General features: G+C 41.3%; 1 protein-coding gene across 1 annotated transcript in view; it reads left to right on the forward strand.

The window, feature by feature from the left end:
* Positions 1-402: 402 nt before the first annotated feature.
* prr12a (proline rich 12a) overlaps positions 403-21,146 on the forward strand; it is a 28,226-nt gene continuing 7,482 nt past the window's right edge. Inside the window, exons 1-8 of the mRNA XM_056246010.1 lie at positions 403-1,280; positions 6,183-6,340; positions 12,765-12,926; positions 13,233-17,734; positions 17,965-18,150; positions 19,389-20,067; positions 20,253-20,725; positions 20,864-20,980. Coding sequence (XP_056101985.1) covers positions 1,198-1,280; positions 6,183-6,340; positions 12,765-12,926; positions 13,233-17,734; positions 17,965-18,150; positions 19,389-20,067; positions 20,253-20,725; positions 20,864-20,980 — 6,360 coding nt within the window. The 5' untranslated portion in view covers positions 403-1,197. The remainder of the gene's footprint in view (positions 1,281-6,182; positions 6,341-12,764; positions 12,927-13,232; positions 17,735-17,964; positions 18,151-19,388; positions 20,068-20,252; positions 20,726-20,863; positions 20,981-21,146) is intronic.

Below are 21,146 nucleotides of genomic sequence, written 5' to 3' on the forward strand. Positions count from 1 at the left end.
TGTATGGTGGTGACCTTGAGTGGTTTGAAAGGCGCCTTAAATAAAATGCATTATTATTATTACAGTTAGCCTAATACAGAGTAGCCTACAAAGTACGGGTAGATATGTAAACGTATGCTAAATTATCTGTCCCAGTTCATGGTCATTGTCAAAGGTTTGTGGGAGTCGTGAGGGGCGCATAGAAACACGAAGCCCACAATGAATCTTCAATGCTTTTTTTCACGTGAAGGCCAGACATCCCTGAACGTGCATCTGCGAATGTCTCCCCCTTCTCTGGGCTCTGACCTTTTTGGTTGAATACGAGGGAACAGTGTGCTCCGGGAATAGCTTCTGTTAGTGGCTGCTGTGGAGGTGAACTAGACTACGCGTGAGCTCGAGTATGAGAGAGAGAGAGCGAGAGAGAGAGAGAGACAGAGAGGGGAGGGAGAAGGGAGAGAAACAGCCGCCTTCAAAAATGGCGTCTTCGAGGGAAAATGACTAATATTATGAAAACGCAGGCCTCGAGCTCGGCTTTCAAGTGAACTGTGCGGAATTACCACGCAGCTTCAGTTTTTTTAATATCGTCGAAGTCGAATGAAACACAAAACTCGTGGGAACGGGTTTTACTGAAAATAATAGCAGCAACACCATCTTATTTTGATGCGTCGACAGGGCTAACAGCTAGCTCACAACAACATTGTGGGTGGAATTTAATTCGATATTCCTCCAAATTCGCTCGCAATATAGTTGCATGCAATGTAGGAGTTGTTTAAAGGCCGATATGCCCCTTGCTTGGTTAATGCATATTTAATACAACTAAAGTAAGTGGAGAAAGGGGAGGAGAAACAAGGGAAAGGACGTATACGGTCATATGCGTCCATCGGTAATTTATCGGTAACCGGTCAAACCGAATGATTCGCATCCCGCCAGGAGCATGGCATTACTTGATCTGATTTTAAATGAGAAAAGACTGAAAAAGAGGTGAGTTATTTCGTTGGAGGTGGTCGGTGAACACCCCCTCTATCACGCACGCACTCATCTCCTCCCCTCCATTTCCCTCTCCCTTTTCAATATGCTATTTTTCACTCTTGTGGACTTAGTCGTCTCTCACCAGGAAGAATGATTAAAAACTGACAACAGGACCGCGATCTTGCCGTGCAAAAAATAGTTTTGCACCGAAATCGTTCGCTCGCATCCAGCCGCGCGTATTGCGAAGCAATGGATAGAAATTACCCGGGCGCTGGGTTCGGTGATTTGGGCGCAGGAGCCGGATGGAGCTACGAGAGATCAGCCAAAGCAAGGTAAGCATGCAGCCATGCTGAAAACACAGAATGGTGTACGCTGTTTGGGACAAAACAGACTGTGAAAACCTATGCATTTGCATCTGACTCTGACGATGCATTTGCGTAGGATGTCATAAGGTATTAGTGTAGCTATTGTTATTCAAATAAGCGAGGGATTGCGTCTTTGGAAATTCAAGTGTGATTGATGGACTAATGTGCGGTTTGGGGAGGAGAGGGAAGAAAAAAGGTGGGGGGCGGGGTGAAGTCTGCCCGCACGATTTTATTACAGATCCCATCGTAGATTCATTTAGCAGCATCCCCAATGAATGAGGGGCTCGGGTCAAGTCTATTGAGAGCGGGGTCGCTAAAAAGAAGGCGAAGTACAGCGATCGGAGATACTGCAGTTTACCTGCGCTCTTTAATTTGCAACATTGATTAAAAATACTCCGAGTCAAACGTTACAGTTGCAATGGAAATGCACGTGTAACGTTATATTCATATCATATTGCTCTAACCGCGTGTTCAATAATGCCTCGTTGTTTTATAAATCGTGGAAACAATACTACGCGGCCTCTGATGATGAGGAGCCACAGTCAAACCTCCCATTCAGCTGACGTTAGCTAACCCCTTCGTGCTGTTGTCGCATGTGGGCCTACTATTGATTCGAGCTAGAAAATGTTATAAAAATTGATCTTTACGTTAGGGCAGTGAAAATAAAGCAATCTATATCGTTTATGTTAAGATATGCATAAGCTAGCTCTCGCGCTCGTTCTTCGGAAGATGGGAGCGACCTGCGGTGCTAACGAGTTAGCATCCAATGCTAGGCTTACTGTCACAGATTAGGACATTAATTCCAGCCAACAAACCATTGCATAAATAAAAGGTTTATTTTGAAAAAATAAAAATAAAACATGGTATAATCACTAAGGCGTATCGTCATTTTAATTTCAAAGTAGTTTATTGGCATGATTGTTTTACATCAATAATGCCAAAGCCAATAATGTTAATGAAAATAAAATAATTCACAACAGAACATGGTTAAAACTAAAAATAGTATTGTACTAGAGGAGAGCAGTGGCTGGTTTCTGAGGGTAAAGCTCAAATTAAGATCTGAGATTTATTTGTTTTTGTTTTTAGATATAAATTATCTGTCCAGGAACTTCTGTCACAGAAGTTCTTATCTTAATATACAAGTTCAATGTTCCGAATGAGATTCTAAGTGAAATTGCTGTGGTTGCTGCTTGATAAGGATATATATGGATAAGATAAGTGTGTTTCTACTAGCCTGGTTCTACCAGACTCTCGTACATTTCATTTGTACAGAGAGTCTGGCCTCGCTCCATTGAGAAACGTTTACTTCCTTGTAGGCGGGTTCTCTGTTAAAGTTCAAAACTATTGGATCTGCCCAGCGTCACTCAGGATCTGCCATAGCCAATCGCTAACGTGTGGTCGTGACGTATGTCATGCGCCGAAACCGGCTGGAAAGAACAAGTCCGAATTCCATATTCATAAATCTAAATATCTAAATGCTAAACCTCTCTTTCTTATATTTGTGAAAGAATTTTAAAAATACCTCTTTTCAATTAAGTTGTCTGAGAACAAAAAAAGCCTTAAAAACATTATCTGTTTGTAATTATTTTCCTTTTTTCAGTGTCATGTAATTCTCTTAACTTGTTCATGTTTATTTTATATTATCCCCCTACTGTTTTATTTTTGTTTTGTTTTTATTATTATTTTTTGTTTGTTTTTGTATTATGTTTTCTGTTATTACTTGTGTATTGTTTTAAGCAATAAAAAAAAACAAGTCCGAATGATCAGAGGATTATGTTTAGAATAAGATGTCTGTCAACGAGAGCTGCATGTTTTGTTCATCGAATTTAAGAGTTCAAGGAACAATTCTAAATTCTAAATGTATATTTGACACTAATGACAGTGATGTATTCAATCAACTGTCGAAGCTGGGTGTAATCATTAACAATACGCCGCTGCGGTCGTTTCGGATCTGCCGCAAATGCTGTAACGTTACAGTGATCATCGTGCACGCCGAGCTGCCCAGCACCAACTCCTAACCTTTCTGCCTCCCTCACTTGGTCCTCCATTAGTGCAACAAGAAGAGACGACAACAACTATCGGCTTTGCATCCTATCGTTCGCCTTAGCTAACTCATTCACCACTAGCGGAGTGAGCTGGAAAATTAAACTTTTCCCGAATCATGGCCACCAACAACACCTAGCAAACATTGATCTTGCTCGGGCTTTAACTTCTGGATATTCGGCAGTTTTGCAACAACGGACCGAATAGATTTTCTCACGTCTTTCTCCGCTGCCATTACTGAACTCCAACTCAAACTGACGCGCTACATCAACGTCATCGTTCTCAGCCACTCCCTCTGTTCGCTGATTGGACCGGTAAAAAAATTATTTCTGGAAACCAAAGTCTACAGCACAATCCCAGACGTAGTACTGAAGGAAAATAAAATTGAGCGGAAGTGCGTAGGAGGGCGGAGCCAGGCTATGTTTCTACAGCCCCAGACATATAAATATAAGGGGTGCACCAATATTACAAATAATCATATGTAATGGCAGATGTGACAAATTGTTTTCTAAAAAAAATAAAATTTAAATATTACAATTCAATTTAGGCATCAAAACATTTTAATAGTATTATAAACGTGGGGTAACTATTATTATTTTTTTTTTTACCTGAAAAAAGCAATGAAAAGCAAAGAAACATTAATAAAGGCCACTTTTCTTAATGCACTTAACACATTTTATGGTATGATTTGCTTTTGACATAGATGTTCAGGTCTTTCAAAAGTAACCTGTTGTCTAATTAAGGCATAGATACAATTGTGTTTTTCTCTGATGCATAATTATCAGATTATTAGTTTTAAATGATTATTCATTCAAATCTATGCATGTATAATATGTTTTAATTAGCAATTAGGGCTGCTCGATTATGGCAAAAATCATAATCACGATTATTTTTGGTTAGTGAAATATCTATTTAACACGATTGTTGGTGGGCGATATGATCAAGTCTATCATTGAAATTTCACAATTATCGATACTTCAGCAAAAACTAATACTTGGTTAACTAATGTAAGAAAAAGGACCTCAAATGTAATTGCATAAGACAAGTAAAAAGTTTGCTATACAATAAGAACAAATAATCTAATTACAAACAACAGACAAATAAATACAACAGAATGAAATACAAATTAAGTAAACAGTGTCTTAAGGAAGATGTAATAACAGTGGCATTCAGATAAGTAATAGCCTACAACAAAGAAAGTGAATAATCAAGTGTAAAATATAGGGGTGTAACGATCCCCTCATGTCACGATTCGATACATATCACGATACTGAACTCACGATGCGATACTCCAAGACATATGATAAAAGGTTAACAAAAAATTTACTCTGATTAAAATTCTAACTTTGATATTACATTGTGTGTGTAAATGAATAGGCTTGGACTCAGTGTTTTTAACCCAAGGACAATGGTGACACCAGAATAAAAATATTCATGATTCTGAAGCTGAAAATACAGAAATATTTCAGACGAATATTCTTGCACTTTTTCACTGACTAGATATATTTAAAATAATGTTGGACACTTTATACTGGTCAGGTAACATTTGGTATTATCAGGACCCACAAATATTCCCCTATTGCATTATTATACATTATAATCAACATTATATATAGTAGTTTAATGTAGTACTGACACTAAAACTCTGAAAACTTGAGGTTTTTTCTCACATAGTAATTTTGGGGGGGGGGGGGGCGCTATCCACGATACATATTGTCACTATCCACGATACGTATTGTTGCATTTTTGTATTGCGATATATTGTGGCACGATATATTGTTACACCCCTAGTAAAATAACACTGCATAGTCTTACTGTACACATTAAATACAGGTTAATCCTTATTAAAGCTTCTTAAGTTATTCAGTTAAGATCAGTGAGTGATTTTCTTTTGTCATTTGTTGTTTGATTATAATTAATAACAGACTGCAGCAGGTATATTAGGCTGCTGTCATTTTGAGAGATTGCGTAATGCACGGATTCAATATAGTGTTACACGTGTGTTTTTCTCTCTAATGTGTACGTTTACTTAACCCCAAATTTTTGTCATTTACTCACCCTCAAAATTTTCCTGTATGAGTTTCTTTCTTCTGTTGAACACAAAAGAAGATATTTTTAAGAATGATGGTAACCAGACAGTTGACGGTAGCCATTGACTTCCATAGTATTTTTTTTTCCTACTATGGAAGTCAATGGCTACTGTTTGATTACCAGCCTTCTTCAAAATATCTTCTATTGTGTTCAACAGAAGAAAGAAACTCATACAGGTTTGGAAAAGGAGGGTGTGTAAATTATGACTTTTTGGGTGAACTATCCCTTTAAGACAACCGACCGTGTTTACAAGTGAATACTCTCCAAAAAGGCATTTTGAGATTTTTGTGTATATGCTTTACGGCTCATATCCGAAGCCCATTTGCCTATCTGCGTTCGGCTCCGACTCGGGGCACGCACACAGAAAGCCGGAAGCGCGCTGCTTTGAAGGAAAGGAAGGTGCGTGGGACGGAGTGTGGCAGCGGCACAATAATCGCTTTATCTTGATTCTCTTGTTTTTATTGTTGGGAAGCCAAAATCAAATTACGATTAATCGCACAACCATATTAGCAATTTAAACAAACTTAATGGAGTTGAATTAAAAGTTATATAACAGTAAAGTACCCTTTACAAAATTGCTTCCTAGTTATTGCTAGATGTACTTGTTTAGGATTAATGTACAAAGAGAGATTACGTTTAGGCAAACTATTGCTATTTAATTACTATGGTTTTACACTTGTTTAAGCATCATTGTTTATTAATGCTGAAGTCACTGGTGATTTCTGGTCTTGTCAGCTTGGTGTACGGCAGCTCTAGATCATCACACCCGGAGTCTGAACTTCTTCATCGCCAAGCCTATGCCACTCCCCATCCCCTGCAGGGTTATGCTACCAATCACCATCCTGGTGGATCTGGCCAGGGTGGGGCTTGGGGTGCAGCTGGAAGAAGCCTAGGTGAGTGACACTACTTTGACTCCACATCTGGTTTGGTTTCATTGTATCATGTTGACGTGGAATATGGAATAGCTTAATTTTATTTATGATTTATGCTGATCATTAATTGCTGAACAGGAATTGATATATGATAATTTCACAGTGTTTCCGACAGGGTTTTGTGAAACTGTGGTGGGTGGACCTCGGGACGCTCTAGGGGGGATCCGGAAGATAATTTTGTACAGTTTTAAAGTTAAATTCATAAATCTGGAGCACTTTGAGAGTTCAAAATTTAGAGCTCCAACCCATATTTAGTGTGCAATTTGAACAAAGAAAAAGTCAGTGTATGGACTCAAACCTCTTTAGTTTTGATAGTGTCTCAGTCTACATTACAGTACATACTACTACTACTACTACTAATAATAATAATGTTATTATAATATTATTCATATGACAGTAATATAGCCTAGGGCTGGGCGGTATATCGAGTTTGTACGATATATCGATATATTTTTTAGAAACGATATGGAATGAGCCAATACCGTTTATAACGATACAGTAGTTACGAGCACATCTGAACAATATCGGAGGACGCAGTGTGAGCTGCTGCAGTGAAAGTACATAGTACAATTTGTCCTAAACATTACACAAGCTTATATCAAGGGCTTCAAAATAGATATAGTTAACAAGTTTAAAGCAGCTTAGTTTGTGCTTTTGTTTTTATTTTCATTTTTAGTTTAACCTTTAGTCAATTTAAACACAAAAGCATTTTTTTTTGTTTTTAGATTGTAATGTTAGAATGACCACCTTTTTGCGCGTAATATATATTGCATAGCTTACATTACATTCATTATATTTGTTTCCATATCCTTCAATATCAATATTGTTTGTAGGATATTGGGCAGGATGTGAAATATATATATATTAGTGGTGGGCAACGATAAAAATTTTTAATCGCGATTAATCGCATGAGTGTATTACTCACTTTTGATTTAAATGTACTGCTATATACACAAAAGTGTAATAACATGTGGTTTGCAAAAACTTTAAACAAATAAGGTGCTTTACCAGCAGTATTCCCTTTACACAGCAATAAAATATTTTTTGTAAATCTCAACTTAAACATTAATGTAATCAAATCAAATATTAAAACAAAGCTATTTGCCACTGCCAGGGCATTACCTTTTATCTAGCTTGTTAAAACGAGTCCAGTTTTCTTGGTCTATGTAGTCAGAGGTCATGAGATATAAGTCGACCAACGTTACTTCTGATAGTAGCTTAGGTTTGGTCATGCCATGGTTTCCCACGTACACTAAGATTGCATTAAACAGAGGTAAAGCCCAATTTATACTTCTGCGTCGAACTTACGTCGTACCCTGACGTGCACCTCTCCAAAAATGTAACAACGCATCAATTCTACGCGTACCACAAGCGCTGTGATTGCTAGAACCGCTTCACGGGTTTCACATGCTCCCTCTGCATGTGTAATTGCGCGTCAACGCGGACAACGACGCAGAAGTAAAACCAACCAACGCGTAGTGTATAGCGTACCGACACAGAAGTATAAATCAGCCTTTTAGAGTGAGGTGAATTGGTCGAGCACAAGGTGCAGCGACAAGCGGGTGCGTTCTGTGAAACTGTTGCGGTCATGCTCGCCTCACGCGCTCGCCTCACGCGCTCGCCTCACGCACGCGCCCGCGCCCGCCCGTTGCCGAAGTTGAATTGTCTAAAAGGACTTTGATTGTCTATAACTTTTTGTACACGACGCGCAGTACAAAATCATTGGAAGAGAGACTGATCCTCGGCTCGCTGTTTGTGAGTTTCCAATATTTAAATAGTTATCAGGACATCAACAGAAGGGAATTCACATGGCAGAGCATCCCCGCTAAACTACACGCAGGCACATCTGGTAAAGTTATGTATAATTTTAATTTAAGTTAAAAAGACTACAGCTGCGTAGCGCACAGAAGCCGTTGCCATGGTTACTATCCATAGAGCGCCTGTCATTCACTCGCGGAGCGCTGTCTCCCTTTCTGTTCACCTGAGAGAACCTGCCAAAGCCTCTCTCCACTGCTGGTTTGGGTGGGTTATTTGCTGGCTGACCAACATCCCACCCCTCCTGTGATCCATGGTTTGACTGTAGGCCTATGTCCTATTCAGAGCCAGTGTGCAACGGACTTTCAAAATAAAAAAAATAAAAAAACTGCGTTAACGTGCGATAAAAAAATTGTCGGCATTAATTAATAAATGCGTTAACGCGATAATAACGCGTTAACTTGCCCAGCCCTAATATATATATATATATGATGGAGCTATACTTGACTTTTCTTAGGGGCATATAAAACAAAACAGCTCCTTGGACAAAATTAAATGTAATATTGTAGTAGTTATAAACAAAGGTTTATGTTTTGGTTCAGATTAACATTTGAGGGCAGCAATTGTATTCATAATGTCAAAATAAAACCGACATAATGTTACTTGAAAGCATTATAGCCTACTATTCCTGCCAAACTTCCATGGTTACAGTTAGTAGTGTTACTACAGTAAACCCATGGTGAATGTTGCTGATCTGGACACTGGATAGTTCATTCATGGCACAATGTTTCTTCCTGGTTTCCACGTCAGCGCTGTTTGATCCGTTAAAGGGGTCATATAATGCCATTTTTGTACAAGCTAATATGATTCTTTAGGGTCTAAATTAAAAGTTTGTAATATACTTTAATTAAAAATTCTCATTAGTATTGTAAGAAAACAGTTATTTTACCTGGTAAAAAACAGCTCTGTTTTCAGCACGCCGTTTCAGTGTATATGACTTTAAATGATCATGAGCTTTGCTGACTCCGCCTCTCTGTTCTATGTGTACACCAGAGCTCTGGCGTACACCGTTTGTAACACAATAATAACGCGTTGTTCAGTATAAACGTGGGATTATGCATTATATTGAGAACGTCATACATAGAAAACATGCCGTAATGTACCCTGAGTGTAAACCTTAGACGCATTCATTGTGAAGCATGCAGCTAGCGATTTACAAGGATTAATATAAATAGTAATATAAAGTTTAATAAAACGTCAGTTCTTTTGGAGGTTCAGCAGGAACACGAATATCTGCTACCGATCCTTTCTTCAGGAGCTGCTTCTTAGCAAAACCAGCTCATACTGATCCTCGTTTATAAAGCAGTCTGGTCAGAAATGATTCGCGCAAACATGTTGCTCGTGGGGAATATTCCCTTCGAAAACAAACTCAGCCACTGCGTATTCAGCGGTTCGGATTTAGGAACATTAAAATGACTGCTGTGTTCGTTATTACACCCAAGAACAGAACACCACAATCGCTTAGACGCCATTCTGCTCATAGACAGTGCTCCAGCATATCAACAATGACCGCGCCGGTCCGCGCTGACTATGATTGACAGCTAGCGAGGGCGGGTCTGTGTTGAAACCCGGCTGTCGCGGCTGTCAATCAACAATCGTGGGAGGGGCGTCCGTTTTATTTACGTTACAAAAGGGAACGGCTCAATTTAAGACAGGGGAAAACATATAAGGAGATTAAAACAAAACCACTGGATGGATTTTTATCATTATATGATGGTTGTGTACAGACACTGCCAACACACATTTCAGTACAATCAACTTGTAAAAGTGCATGTACCATTATATGACCCCTTTAATAACAGAGAAATGTGAATGTTTCTCACTAGATCTCGCAGCGATGTTATTACTTCAGTGGCGAATTCAAAATTTTTCTTCACTGGATTTCGCTGTGTAGTGACAGTGCTGATGATGAAGATCGGCTCGCGCTGCATTGGCCCAAACTGATAAATTGTCCGTCAAACACACAATAACGAGCAGCTCAGTTTCGTTCTGCTTACATTACATTTGCCATTTGATGTTGGGCAATGTTGTGGTCACGCCAGCGTCTCTTACATTATGAGCGCTTGCCACGCGCGACGCGCCTACATTTAAAATAAAAAAAATTTGGTCGGCAGGAAAAATGGTCCAACGAACGAATGGTTCAATATGAATATGTGTATCGTTACACCCCTAATATTTTATTATAAATACAAATTTTCTTTATCCAAATAGAAAAACATGGAAAGTACCGAGATGTATATCATATATCGCCATTTAACCAACAAATACAGAGATATGATTTTTTTTACCATATCGCCCAGCCCTAACCATACATTGTAAAACAAATGCACTGCAAAATAAATTAAACTTTCATAATTAGTTTTGTTAATTTCTGTACATGCAAGAGATAAATGCCATGCAAGAGCTTTTGGTGCTGTCGAGCTTTTATTTTGGCGGAAACCAAGTTTACAAACGCATCTCATTACAAATCTAGTGAAATGCTGTAATAGCCAACTTTGCACATCTGAAAATAATGTGTAACTGCGTTCCAAAATGCACGCTAAACTCAGCACATGCACAGATAGAGTTCACTGCATTCATTCACTCTGAACTGAGACGCGGAGATAAACGCGTGAGTGAAGTGCACACTTCTCTTTGCGCAGCGCAAACAGTATTTTGATAAGGACACAAAGCCTTATCGCGCTTTCGATTTTAGTTTGTTTGACAGCAATGGTGCAAAACACGACATTAAAGACCTTTTATGTTATAATGAGACGTTTAATTATATTTTCGGGTCGCCACAGTCTGGTTAATGAATGGGAAGCACTGGAATCCATTTGTGGTGGTCAATGTTGATATTGTGGCTAAATCAATGTATGGGAAACTCTTTTATCAACTGATCACAATTGTTGATCACATCAAGGCCAGACATTTTTTTTTACATTGTTTTTATAATTTTTTTTTTTTTTTTTTAATGGCTGTGATGTGAACACACTTGCATAAGAGGGTGCACTGCATTCCTGAGGTTTTAAAGCACAATGTGCCCAATAGTAGCCTTTTTTATAGAGCTTATCACATGTTCTCTTCCTTGATTGGTTTGCAGCAAAGAATGTATTAGTCAATACAAGGCTTGTCACACACACAATACCAAATTTCAGTAGTCAATTCTAATATCAGCCAATAATACCAGCAAAATAATTTAAAAAGTGAAATATTCCTGTAATCAAGTAGTTATTGAAAACAAGTTAACCGATATAATAATAATAAAATGGAAACAAAGTTGTAGTTTTTTGTTGTTGTTGCATTTCTCAGGATTCTAATAGCAGGATCAAGTTTTCAATTAAACGTCCAGAAATTAAAAAAGTTATCACATGCAATATACTTTTAACAGCTCCAGAACTTTCTTGAGAACTACAGATTATACTTCCACAATTTTGTATCCCTGTCCACAGACAGTCGGATCGACAGAGGGTTATTACCAGGCAGTGCAAACACAATGTAAATAAGAGATCCATTATGCAGTGTAAACTGTGCCATCGATATATAACTGGAGTTTTGGTGAGAGTCCAGAACTATTTTAATCACAATTAAAATGACAGATTGTTTTCATGCTACGAAAATAAACCATGTGAAGTTGACCGTTTAGTCACTGGCTTGATTTACTGATGCATAGGCTAAACAGCAAAAAACTATTTTGGGACAAAGAACATCTGACTGTACATGAATCATTCAGAAATCACTGATCACAGATAAGGCATTAGAATTAACATGGATACTTGCATGTTGTGGCATTCCTGTCGTGTTCATATCTTATAGTAAAAGTCTGTTTGCAAAGCCTACACCGAAATTGCGACTGATTTACCAAAGAATCCACAGTGAAATATACAGAACAAACAAATAATGCTCTACTGAGACATCCACATAGTTGAAAATAATTAACCACTTTTTTATTTTAATTTTAACCACACCCTACTAGCATTAGGATCCATTGGAAGGTAATGTTATTTTTAGTTCAGTGATCCTTTATCTCTCTTCTCTCTTTCTCATCTCACTGATATGCCAGCGAGCGGGGCCAAAGATGTAGAAAATGATGTAGAAGTAGGCGTTGATTTGATTCTGCAGAGGCGGTATTTCGTCACACTATTATGTCATAATGTGACAAAATCTGCAACGAGTCGTTTTCAGGGCTTGGTTTCAATAAAAGCTGTTTTTGGACTAACGAGGATGTTTTAAGTTCTGAAACTTGTTCAATGAGTTCTTACATGTCAGAAGATCATATTTCTTGATTCATGACCCCTTAAAGACCTAATTGACTGTTTACATCAATACCCTGCTGAAGTATTTTAACCAAGAAGTGAATTTGATCGTTCATGTGTGGACATGAATTTGATCATGTGAAAAGACATGGGTACCAAATTTAGAGAGACTGGTATTGTTACATTTGCAAAAATTTGCTGGGTACCAAAGCACCAGTACTTTTGATATCTCCAATAAAAAGTATATGTTTTGTGTGTGTGTGTGTGTGTGTGTGGAAGTAATATATTTACCAAAATGTTCTCATTACATCATTGTTTTTCCATGTTTCTCATAGGCCTTTCTGGACTTTTTGATGCTGGGCTCCACCACGCAAGTCCATCAGGCCCAGATCCATCGGTTATGAACCTTATATCTGCACTAGAGTCCCGGGGTCCACAGCCACCTCCCTCTGCCTCATCCCTCCTATCACAGTTTCGCACTCCATCATGGCAGACTGGTAAGCTGAGCTTACTGAGTTGTATGGGGTTTGCATGGGTGGTTCTTCTATTTGAATAATGTACAACAAACTGAAATAACATATTTGATAAAAATTACATCAAGAATGCACAGTCACTTCCTTGATGTACTGAGTATATGGTGGAAATTCTGGTAAACTGTAAGTGCAGTCATCCAGCACTTTCATCACTGTTGCTATAACAACGATTAAAAAATATAAATTTGCTCTCTTGTAATAACTCAGTGTTCACAGCCATTTTCTTAGCCTTAGCTTTTATCTTTTCTGTGTCTTTTCTCCACATTTTAGCCATGCACACACCTGCCCCTGCAGAGCTCTTCATCTCTGGTGCTCTTCCTGGATCTGGATCCTTTCCATCCTCTTCTGCTTTGTCTGCCTATCAACACCCAGCGTCATTCTCAGGGCGCTCCTTCCCTGGTGTGTCCTTACAGGACGCGCCCACTTTCAGTCCTACCTCCAATGGCCTCCTGTCACCCCACGATCCTTTACTCCACATCAAGACGCCTTCTCAGTCGAGCCTGGGCTTTGACCGCCTGTTGTCATCACAGGGTGCAGCTGCGGCTTACCGTGGAAGTCACGATCCTTCTGTGAGTGGGGTCACATCTGCTCAAGCCTCCTCTGCAGCCTCAGTTTCTGCCCGCCATATACAGTCTCATCAGTTCAACTTGTTGTCCTCTCAACTGCAAGACCAGTCCTCCCAATTGTACAGTGCCTCTGTGTTTTCCTCTACCCCTGCTCCACCTCAGCCATCATCCCAAGAGCGGACAGTATCAAGACAAGACAGTGTAATTAAACACTACCAACGTCCCTCTCCGGCACAAGCCCCCCCATCCACCCCTCACCCCCTGCAGCACTACCTCAGCTGTGGGGTATCAGGATATCAGCAAGCCACTCATACTCGCCATGCTGGCCTCTCGTGCAGTCCTCTAGGTGAACACAGTCCTTCCTCAGACCATAAACCCTCCCCCAGGACTGAACAGTACAGACCAATAATCCAACCTTCTTATGGGTCCTCATCATCCACATCCTCTGGTGGGACTGGAAAGGGGACAAAGAGCAGCTCCAGCAGTGGCTACTCCTCTTCTGGATCTGCATCTTCTTCCAGAACCCCCCACACACCACCCTCTGCCTCTTCTGCTTCATCCTCATCTTCATCCTCTTCCTCTTCTACTGCGTCTGCTAGTGCTCGTCAGTCTAATTCCATTCCAACCTCCACTTCTGCCTCCGCATCCTCTCGGCAACAACCGCCAACTCAGACTGTACCTCCTCCATCCCAGTCACATTCCCAACCTTCCCAGAGCTCCTCTAACTCCACCCAGCAAACCCTTCCCAAGTCGTGCCTCTCGGGTTATGGATCCCCAGTGGCTCCAGTCAAGTCATCGAGTGGTCTAACTGGCCAGACCCCTCCTCAACCTCAGTCTTTCTCTCCAAATCAGCCTCCCCCATCACACCTTTCCCAGTCATATGGGGGATTCAGTTCTCCACAGACTCATGATCTTCCTTCAGCTAGGACCTCTGGAGTTGCTAAAGGATATGGGAATTTGGGAAGTCAATCGTTTTCAGCAGATTCAGTATATGGGACTGATTCAGGTTATGGGTCTCTGCCACCATCCCTAGGAGGTGCTGGAAGTCCATCAATGGGTTATGGTGCATCAGGACACTCTCCTGCCCTTCTACGGTCAGGAGCAAGTGGTGGAACAACTGGTGGTAGTAGTAGTGGAAGCAGCACAGGAACTGGAGGCAGTGGTAGCGTGGGAGGTGGAGGAAGTGGTGGTGGATCTTACCACATCCCTGATTCCAGCCCTTCTCCATCTGGCAATTCTGGAATCATCCGCCCTGGTCTGCATTCTCCTGCACCTTCACGACCTGCTCAGTCTCCTGTTGGAGCAGGATCCAACAAATATTTATCGTCTGTTCTCTCACCTTCGTTTTTGCCTTCCCCACAAGGGTACCAAGACACAAGAGGACCTCGATCACAACCCTACCACTCATCTGTTCCTCCTAAAACAAAGTCTGATAACAGCCTACTTGGTGTAACAGAGTCTAGGCCACAACAGGATGATGATGTTGATGATGATTTCCTCATCCAACACCTTCTTCAAGCCCAGAGTCCTACTCCTCAAGCATCACATCACCATACTCCTCAAAGCCATCATTCCTCACAGCCCACCCAGCAGCCTCCAGTCCTTCCAGCTCAGGATGAAAATAAGGGGCTCGATTATGAGATGAACAAAAGCTCAGAAGAGAGGTACCACCTTCAAAGTGTTATTCGAACACATAGTGCCACCTCCAATGCTGCCGTCACTGGCACCGGGAGTGGAGCTGGACTGGACAGTCAATTGGAGATGTCCCTAAAGAAACAGCACCAACAACAGCAACAACATCAGCAGCAGCATAAACAACAACAACAACAACATCAACAACAGCCACAGCAGAAGAGCAACAGAACTGTAAGTGATGGAGGACGAGGGAGTTCAGAACAAACACATTCCCATCCTCACCATCATCATGATTCTTTGGGATCAGTGGTGCACTATGGACGGGGTGACCCGTATTCCCAACACTCCATTCCTCAACACTCCACCTCCCACCATCAACACACTCCACATACACCAACGCACCCACACCTACACTCTCACCCACACATGGATCTTCAGAAAAAGCCTCAAGATTCAGGAGATATGGCTTACATGCGTAAGACACCTGATGTGCAGCAACATCACCATCAGCATCAACAGACACATCAACAGCAAACTCAACATCATCAGTCGCATTCACAACATCAACAACAACCACAGCAGCAACAGCATCATTCTCAGTCACAGTCACTTATGGACTCTCCCACTGACCAGTCTCGCCAACCTTCTCATTTGCTGCAGTCTGTGCTGTCCCACACTCGCAGCAAAATAGACCCTCAGCAACAGCAGCATTCTGTAAGCCAGCAGGCGCTAATGGAAGCCACTGGGGGAGTTGTGTCATCAGAGACCCATTCCCAGTCTCAGACATCCCAGCTCCAACTCCAGCTTCAATCCCAAGCTTTGGAAGCAGCTGGTCACTATGGTCATGGTACTCAGCAGCAAGACCAGAGCCGCCCTAAGTCTAACACAGTGTCTTCACTAGACATGCTAGAGCATTCCCTCTCTCGGACATCTAGCCAAGAGGGGGCAATGGTGGATGAGAGGACAGGGGGTGAAGGAAGCAGAGGGAATTCTGGAGCCGCAACAGCAGGAAATGTAGAAAGGCGCCAGTCACAGGAACAGCAGAGACTTTCATCTCACCACCCAACGCAGCACCATGCCTCGGAGTTACACTCATATCTTCCTGAGCCAGACATGAGTTTATCAACAACCTCACATGGACATCACCTATCCCACCATCACCACCAACAGCAACAAGCATCACAAGGTCCTCAACATCCTAACTCCCACCATCAACACCCTCATCCCTCCCATACTAATCAGCAGAGCCACCATCATCTTCCTCCACAGGCCTCCTCTGCAGCTTCTCAGCAACAAGAGCAGTCTCATCCCTCTCATGGCTCCCAGATTCCTCAAGCTCAACTTGACCATCAAGGAGAGCCTCACTTTGACACCAGAAATCCAGCCGCAAAATCGAATCAAAACCAAAATCAAAGCCAACAGAGCCAGAGGTTTGTTCCTTTAACATCCATCTGCTTCCCCGATTCTCTTCTCCCAGATGAGGACCGCTCTTTTTTTCCTGGAATGGAGGATATGTTCTGCCCAGAGGAATACAAATCCAGTTGCTCAGGAGGAACTGGGCAGGGTCAAGATGGGGTTGCATCTGGCCAAACAGTGCAGGAAGGAATGGAAGGAATTAAAACTACACCTGGAGGAGGAGACAATACAGGTCCAAGTTATGATATGCTTGGCCATCACAGTGACCAGGGGTATGGGCAGTATTGCCATGATCTTTCAGAAACTGATAATGGAACCATGCATTTAGATCTTGACTCATTGAAGACTCATGAGCTCCCATCTACTGTCAACACAGAGCAGCTTGGACTAATCCAATCTCAGCCAGCCAGCCTTGGAATGGGGACAACTGGAACTGTCGGGGAAGGATCTGGTGCCAAAATAGGAAGTACTGGGGGATCTGGGTCTGGATCCGGGGGTCTTACCTCTCCAATTTTCTGTTCCTCTCGCCCAAAGAAGCTTCTGAAATCCAGTTCCTTCCATCTGTTGAAGGAGAGACCTGATCCAAACTCCTTGCCCAAGAAGAGCTATGCACAGGAGTATGAATTTGAGGATGATGAGGATAAGGCTGACGTCCCAGCTGACATTCGCCTCAACAGCCGAAGCCGACTTCCTGATCTGATACCAGACCTTGTGTCCAGTTGTCGCAAATCAAGTGGAGTGGGAGGGGGAACTTTAAGCCCTTTAATGGGTGATCTAGATTTTGGATACTCATCCCTTGGTCCCCCTCCTCAGTTGTTGCCACAGGATGGACCGAAGAAAAGAGGCAGGAAGCCCACAAAACCCAAACGAGATGGACCTCCAAGGCCACGTGGACGACCACGTATACGCCCATTGCCAGAACCTCACCACTCTAGGGGTATGATGGGAGAGTATGGAACAGGATATGTTCCTGAAAGAGAAAGAGGCAGAGGCAGAGGAAGAGGAAGAGGCAGAGGTAGACGGGATGAATCCATGATGGACATGGAGATAGCCAATAAAGATCCAAATCAGATGTATCAGCAGCACATGCAACAGCAAATGCATCACCAATCACAACAGCAGACACAGCATCAGGAGCCAATCAAACCCATCAAGGTGAGCTGTTAAAATTGAAAAAGCTGCTGTTACAATTTATACTATACTGTCTAAAATGAAACTTAAAACTTTGGTAGTCATTACAGATGAATAAATATATTAGTTATCACATTACTTATTATTACATATTATTTTTGTATAGCATTGTAAAACATTGGATATTGAATTTTGTATGTTCATTTTATCACTTTCCAGGACATTTTCTATAACGTCTTATCTTCCTCTTTTAGATTAAACTTCCTATTGGAAGCATGTCATCTTCTGATGCCTTGTTGCGGACAGACTCCTTATCAGGCACTGATCCGGCTCTCTCAGATGGTTCCCTTGGTTCCGCTCCTTCTTTGGGATTAAGCCCTGGGACTCCCGGAGTGCCTGACATGAACAGACCTCAAGACAAGAAGTCCAAATCCCAAGAGGTACGCAAATATAGTAGGCCTGAAAAATCTAATTGTGATTTTTAAAAATGCAATTTTTATTTTTTATTTTTAAACAAATGAACAAAAAAAAAAAAAAAGATAAAGAACACCAGGTTTGTTGTGCCTACTTAGGGCTGCACAATTTGGCCCAAAATGTTGTGCTTGTATATCAATATGACTAATAATAATAATTATGATTAAGGGTGGGCGATATGCTGGTAGACATGATAAACCAGTAGAGATTTTTGGACTATCGTCTCTATCGTGGTTACTCTCACGTCACGTGACGTTGTTGTGCTGCTCGGTCATGAAAGCTTACGGTTTGCATGCGTTTTTTTAACAATGCCGTTTAAAAACAGATGATTTTAAACCGTTGAAGTGGAATAAATAGCTAAAGACAACTCATTTCAGTATGTGCGTGCACTGTCTGAGAGACAAGAAGCTGCTGCTTAAAAGCATGTGAGAAGTTTGTTAACGCTTAAATTGGCTTGAACGGTTAAATACACATACCTATGTGTCAAAGTGAACATGTAGAGAGAGAAAACACAAAAGTATAATGGATCAGTGCAGTTGGTATTAAAATTATCAGCTTCCAAATTGACCTGCTGTCAAAAAACAAAAAAAGAGAGCATTTCTCACTGCTCTTGACTGAATAACTTTTGTAACTGTAATAAGAGTAACTGTAATAAGAATGTATATAACTATGTTGTGATATACATTGTTAACGTGAAATAAAATACGGTAAGTTTTTTATAAGATTAAGTAATTATGATTGCTTACTATATGATTTTGGTCATATTGCCCACCCCTAATTACTATTATTATTACTAAATAGAAATATTAAACAAAATACAAATTATTACTATTGTAATAACACTATTTAGTTTATAAAAAAATTAAAACCACAATATTTAAAAATAAATATAATAATATTATTTGACAAAAAACTCTTTATTTTATTTGAAAACTGCAGGGTGTCCTGTATACATGCAGGCGGCCTATAGCTATAACTCAACAGAAATTAACATTTCAGTACACTATACTGGAGGGAAAAAAAACACGGATTATCATAATTGTTTACTTAAAATTTCTTAAAATTTAAAATAATTTTTCATATATTCCGGTTTTATTTTGATTAATCGTGCAGCCCTAAAATGTAGTGTAGATTCCACAGTAGTGTTTGTGAGCATATTTTTTACATTTTAATCTAATCACAAATTTTGTCCCTTCATATTTAGTTGGAAGATAAAGAGTCGGAGAAGACTGGCTTTGTTGCCTCATTTCTAGATTTTCTCAAGTCTGGAAAAAGGCCATCTGGAATGTCAACGGGCTCAGCTGACAGCGGTGGAAATGAAGATTCATCTCCTGGGAAAAGTGGAGGCATTCGTCCATTATCCCCTCAACCACCACCCCCGCCAGCCGCTGCGGCTGTATCTGGATATGGAGATGGGGAAAGTGATGGGGGACTGTCTTTGGGAGGCTGTCCTAGCCCATGCAAGCGCTTGGATGAAGAGCTGAAAAGGAACCTTGAGACTTTGCCCTCCTTCTCATCCGATGAGGAGGACTCCGTTGGAAAGAACCAGGACCTGCAAAAGAGCATCTCCTCCGCAATCTCTGCTTTGTATGACACTCCTCAAATCACCTCAATGCAGCCTTCTTCACTTCCTCCACCCCCTCCTCCACCTCCTCCTGAACAACTGACACCAACACAGCAGCCACCAGCCCTCAGCCCTCAACCACCAATGCATACACACCTTCCCTCACATGCCCATACCCACTCTATTGAGCCTGCAAGATTGCAAAAAGAAGAGCAGGAGGAAGAAATGGAAGAAAAAGAGAAGGATGTAGATGAGGTAGTGGAGCAAGACCAGAAAGAGAAAGAGAAAGTCCCAGACATGGAGCTGCCGAAATTTGAAGGTGAGGGTCATTTTTGGAAAGTGGTATGAATTAAGCAGCTTAGAAAACACCTCCACACACCTGTGCTTTGTTAGAATAGGGCATTATTAAGACACAGTTGAACACTTGTTTGCTGTTGTATTGTTGAAACTAGGTGGTTGAAAATTTAAGAGTACCCTTCTCTCTTGCAGACTCTCCTCAAGAAGCCATTGAAGCCCAAGCTCCCCCTTCTCTCCCACCAGTTTCCCCATCATCCCCTGCTCCCTCCTCCGCCTCCTCGCCATCACCTCTTCCTCCCCTCCCCCTTCCATCTCCCCCTCCTCCACAGGAGGACAATCCTTCTGCCGCTCAGAAATCTCCACCACAAGAGTCCTCACCTCCACCCAGTCCTGTGGCTTCCACTGTTCCTGTCCTCTCTCCTCCTCCTCCTGTAGAGCCCACTCTATCCTCTAGCTCACCTTCTCCCAGTCCTCCTCCAGTACAGGAGTCCATAGCAGAGCCCGCCTCCCCTGAAGAGCCAGCTGTGCCTCAAATTCTACCGTTGCACTTGGCACAGAAACAGAGCGGTGCTGCCATTGTTGGAGAGACTGATGAGGATGAGAGTGAGAGTGGAGGCGAGGGCATTTTCAGAGAGAGGGATGAGTTTGTGGTGCGGATTGAGGACATCAAGTGTCTGAAGGTACGGCAATCTGTTTCTGTATTTTTTCAGTGTCTTTTTTAGTTTTTGTTTGTCAGCATATGTATAATGCAAATGTGCAGGAGTATAATGTGACACGGTAGGTAGGTTTCATTTTGTGATAATCTCATCTCTCACTAGTTGGCCCTGCAGACGGGACGAGAGCCCCCTCCAATTTGGCGTGTACAGAAAGCTTTGCTGCAGAAGTTTTCCCCTGAGATTAAGGATGGACAGAGACAGTTTTGTGCCACTAGTAATGTGAGTCATGACCCATCACATCATTTGGAGAAAGGAGCACACCAATTTTCAGCCATTTCTTCTTTGTTTACAACATCTGATTATGATTCTTATTTATTAGTGCTGTTTATTATTAATTGTATTTAGCCAGGGTTTTTAGAAATATCAGTCTTTCTATTTTTATCTG

This window comes from Rhinichthys klamathensis, unplaced genomic scaffold (genome assembly GCF_029890125.1).
Source record: "Rhinichthys klamathensis goyatoka isolate OS25496 unplaced genomic scaffold, OSU_Roscu_1.1 h1tg000035l_1, whole genome shotgun sequence".
Lineage (NCBI taxonomy): Eukaryota > Metazoa > Chordata > Actinopteri > Cypriniformes > Leuciscidae > Rhinichthys > Rhinichthys klamathensis.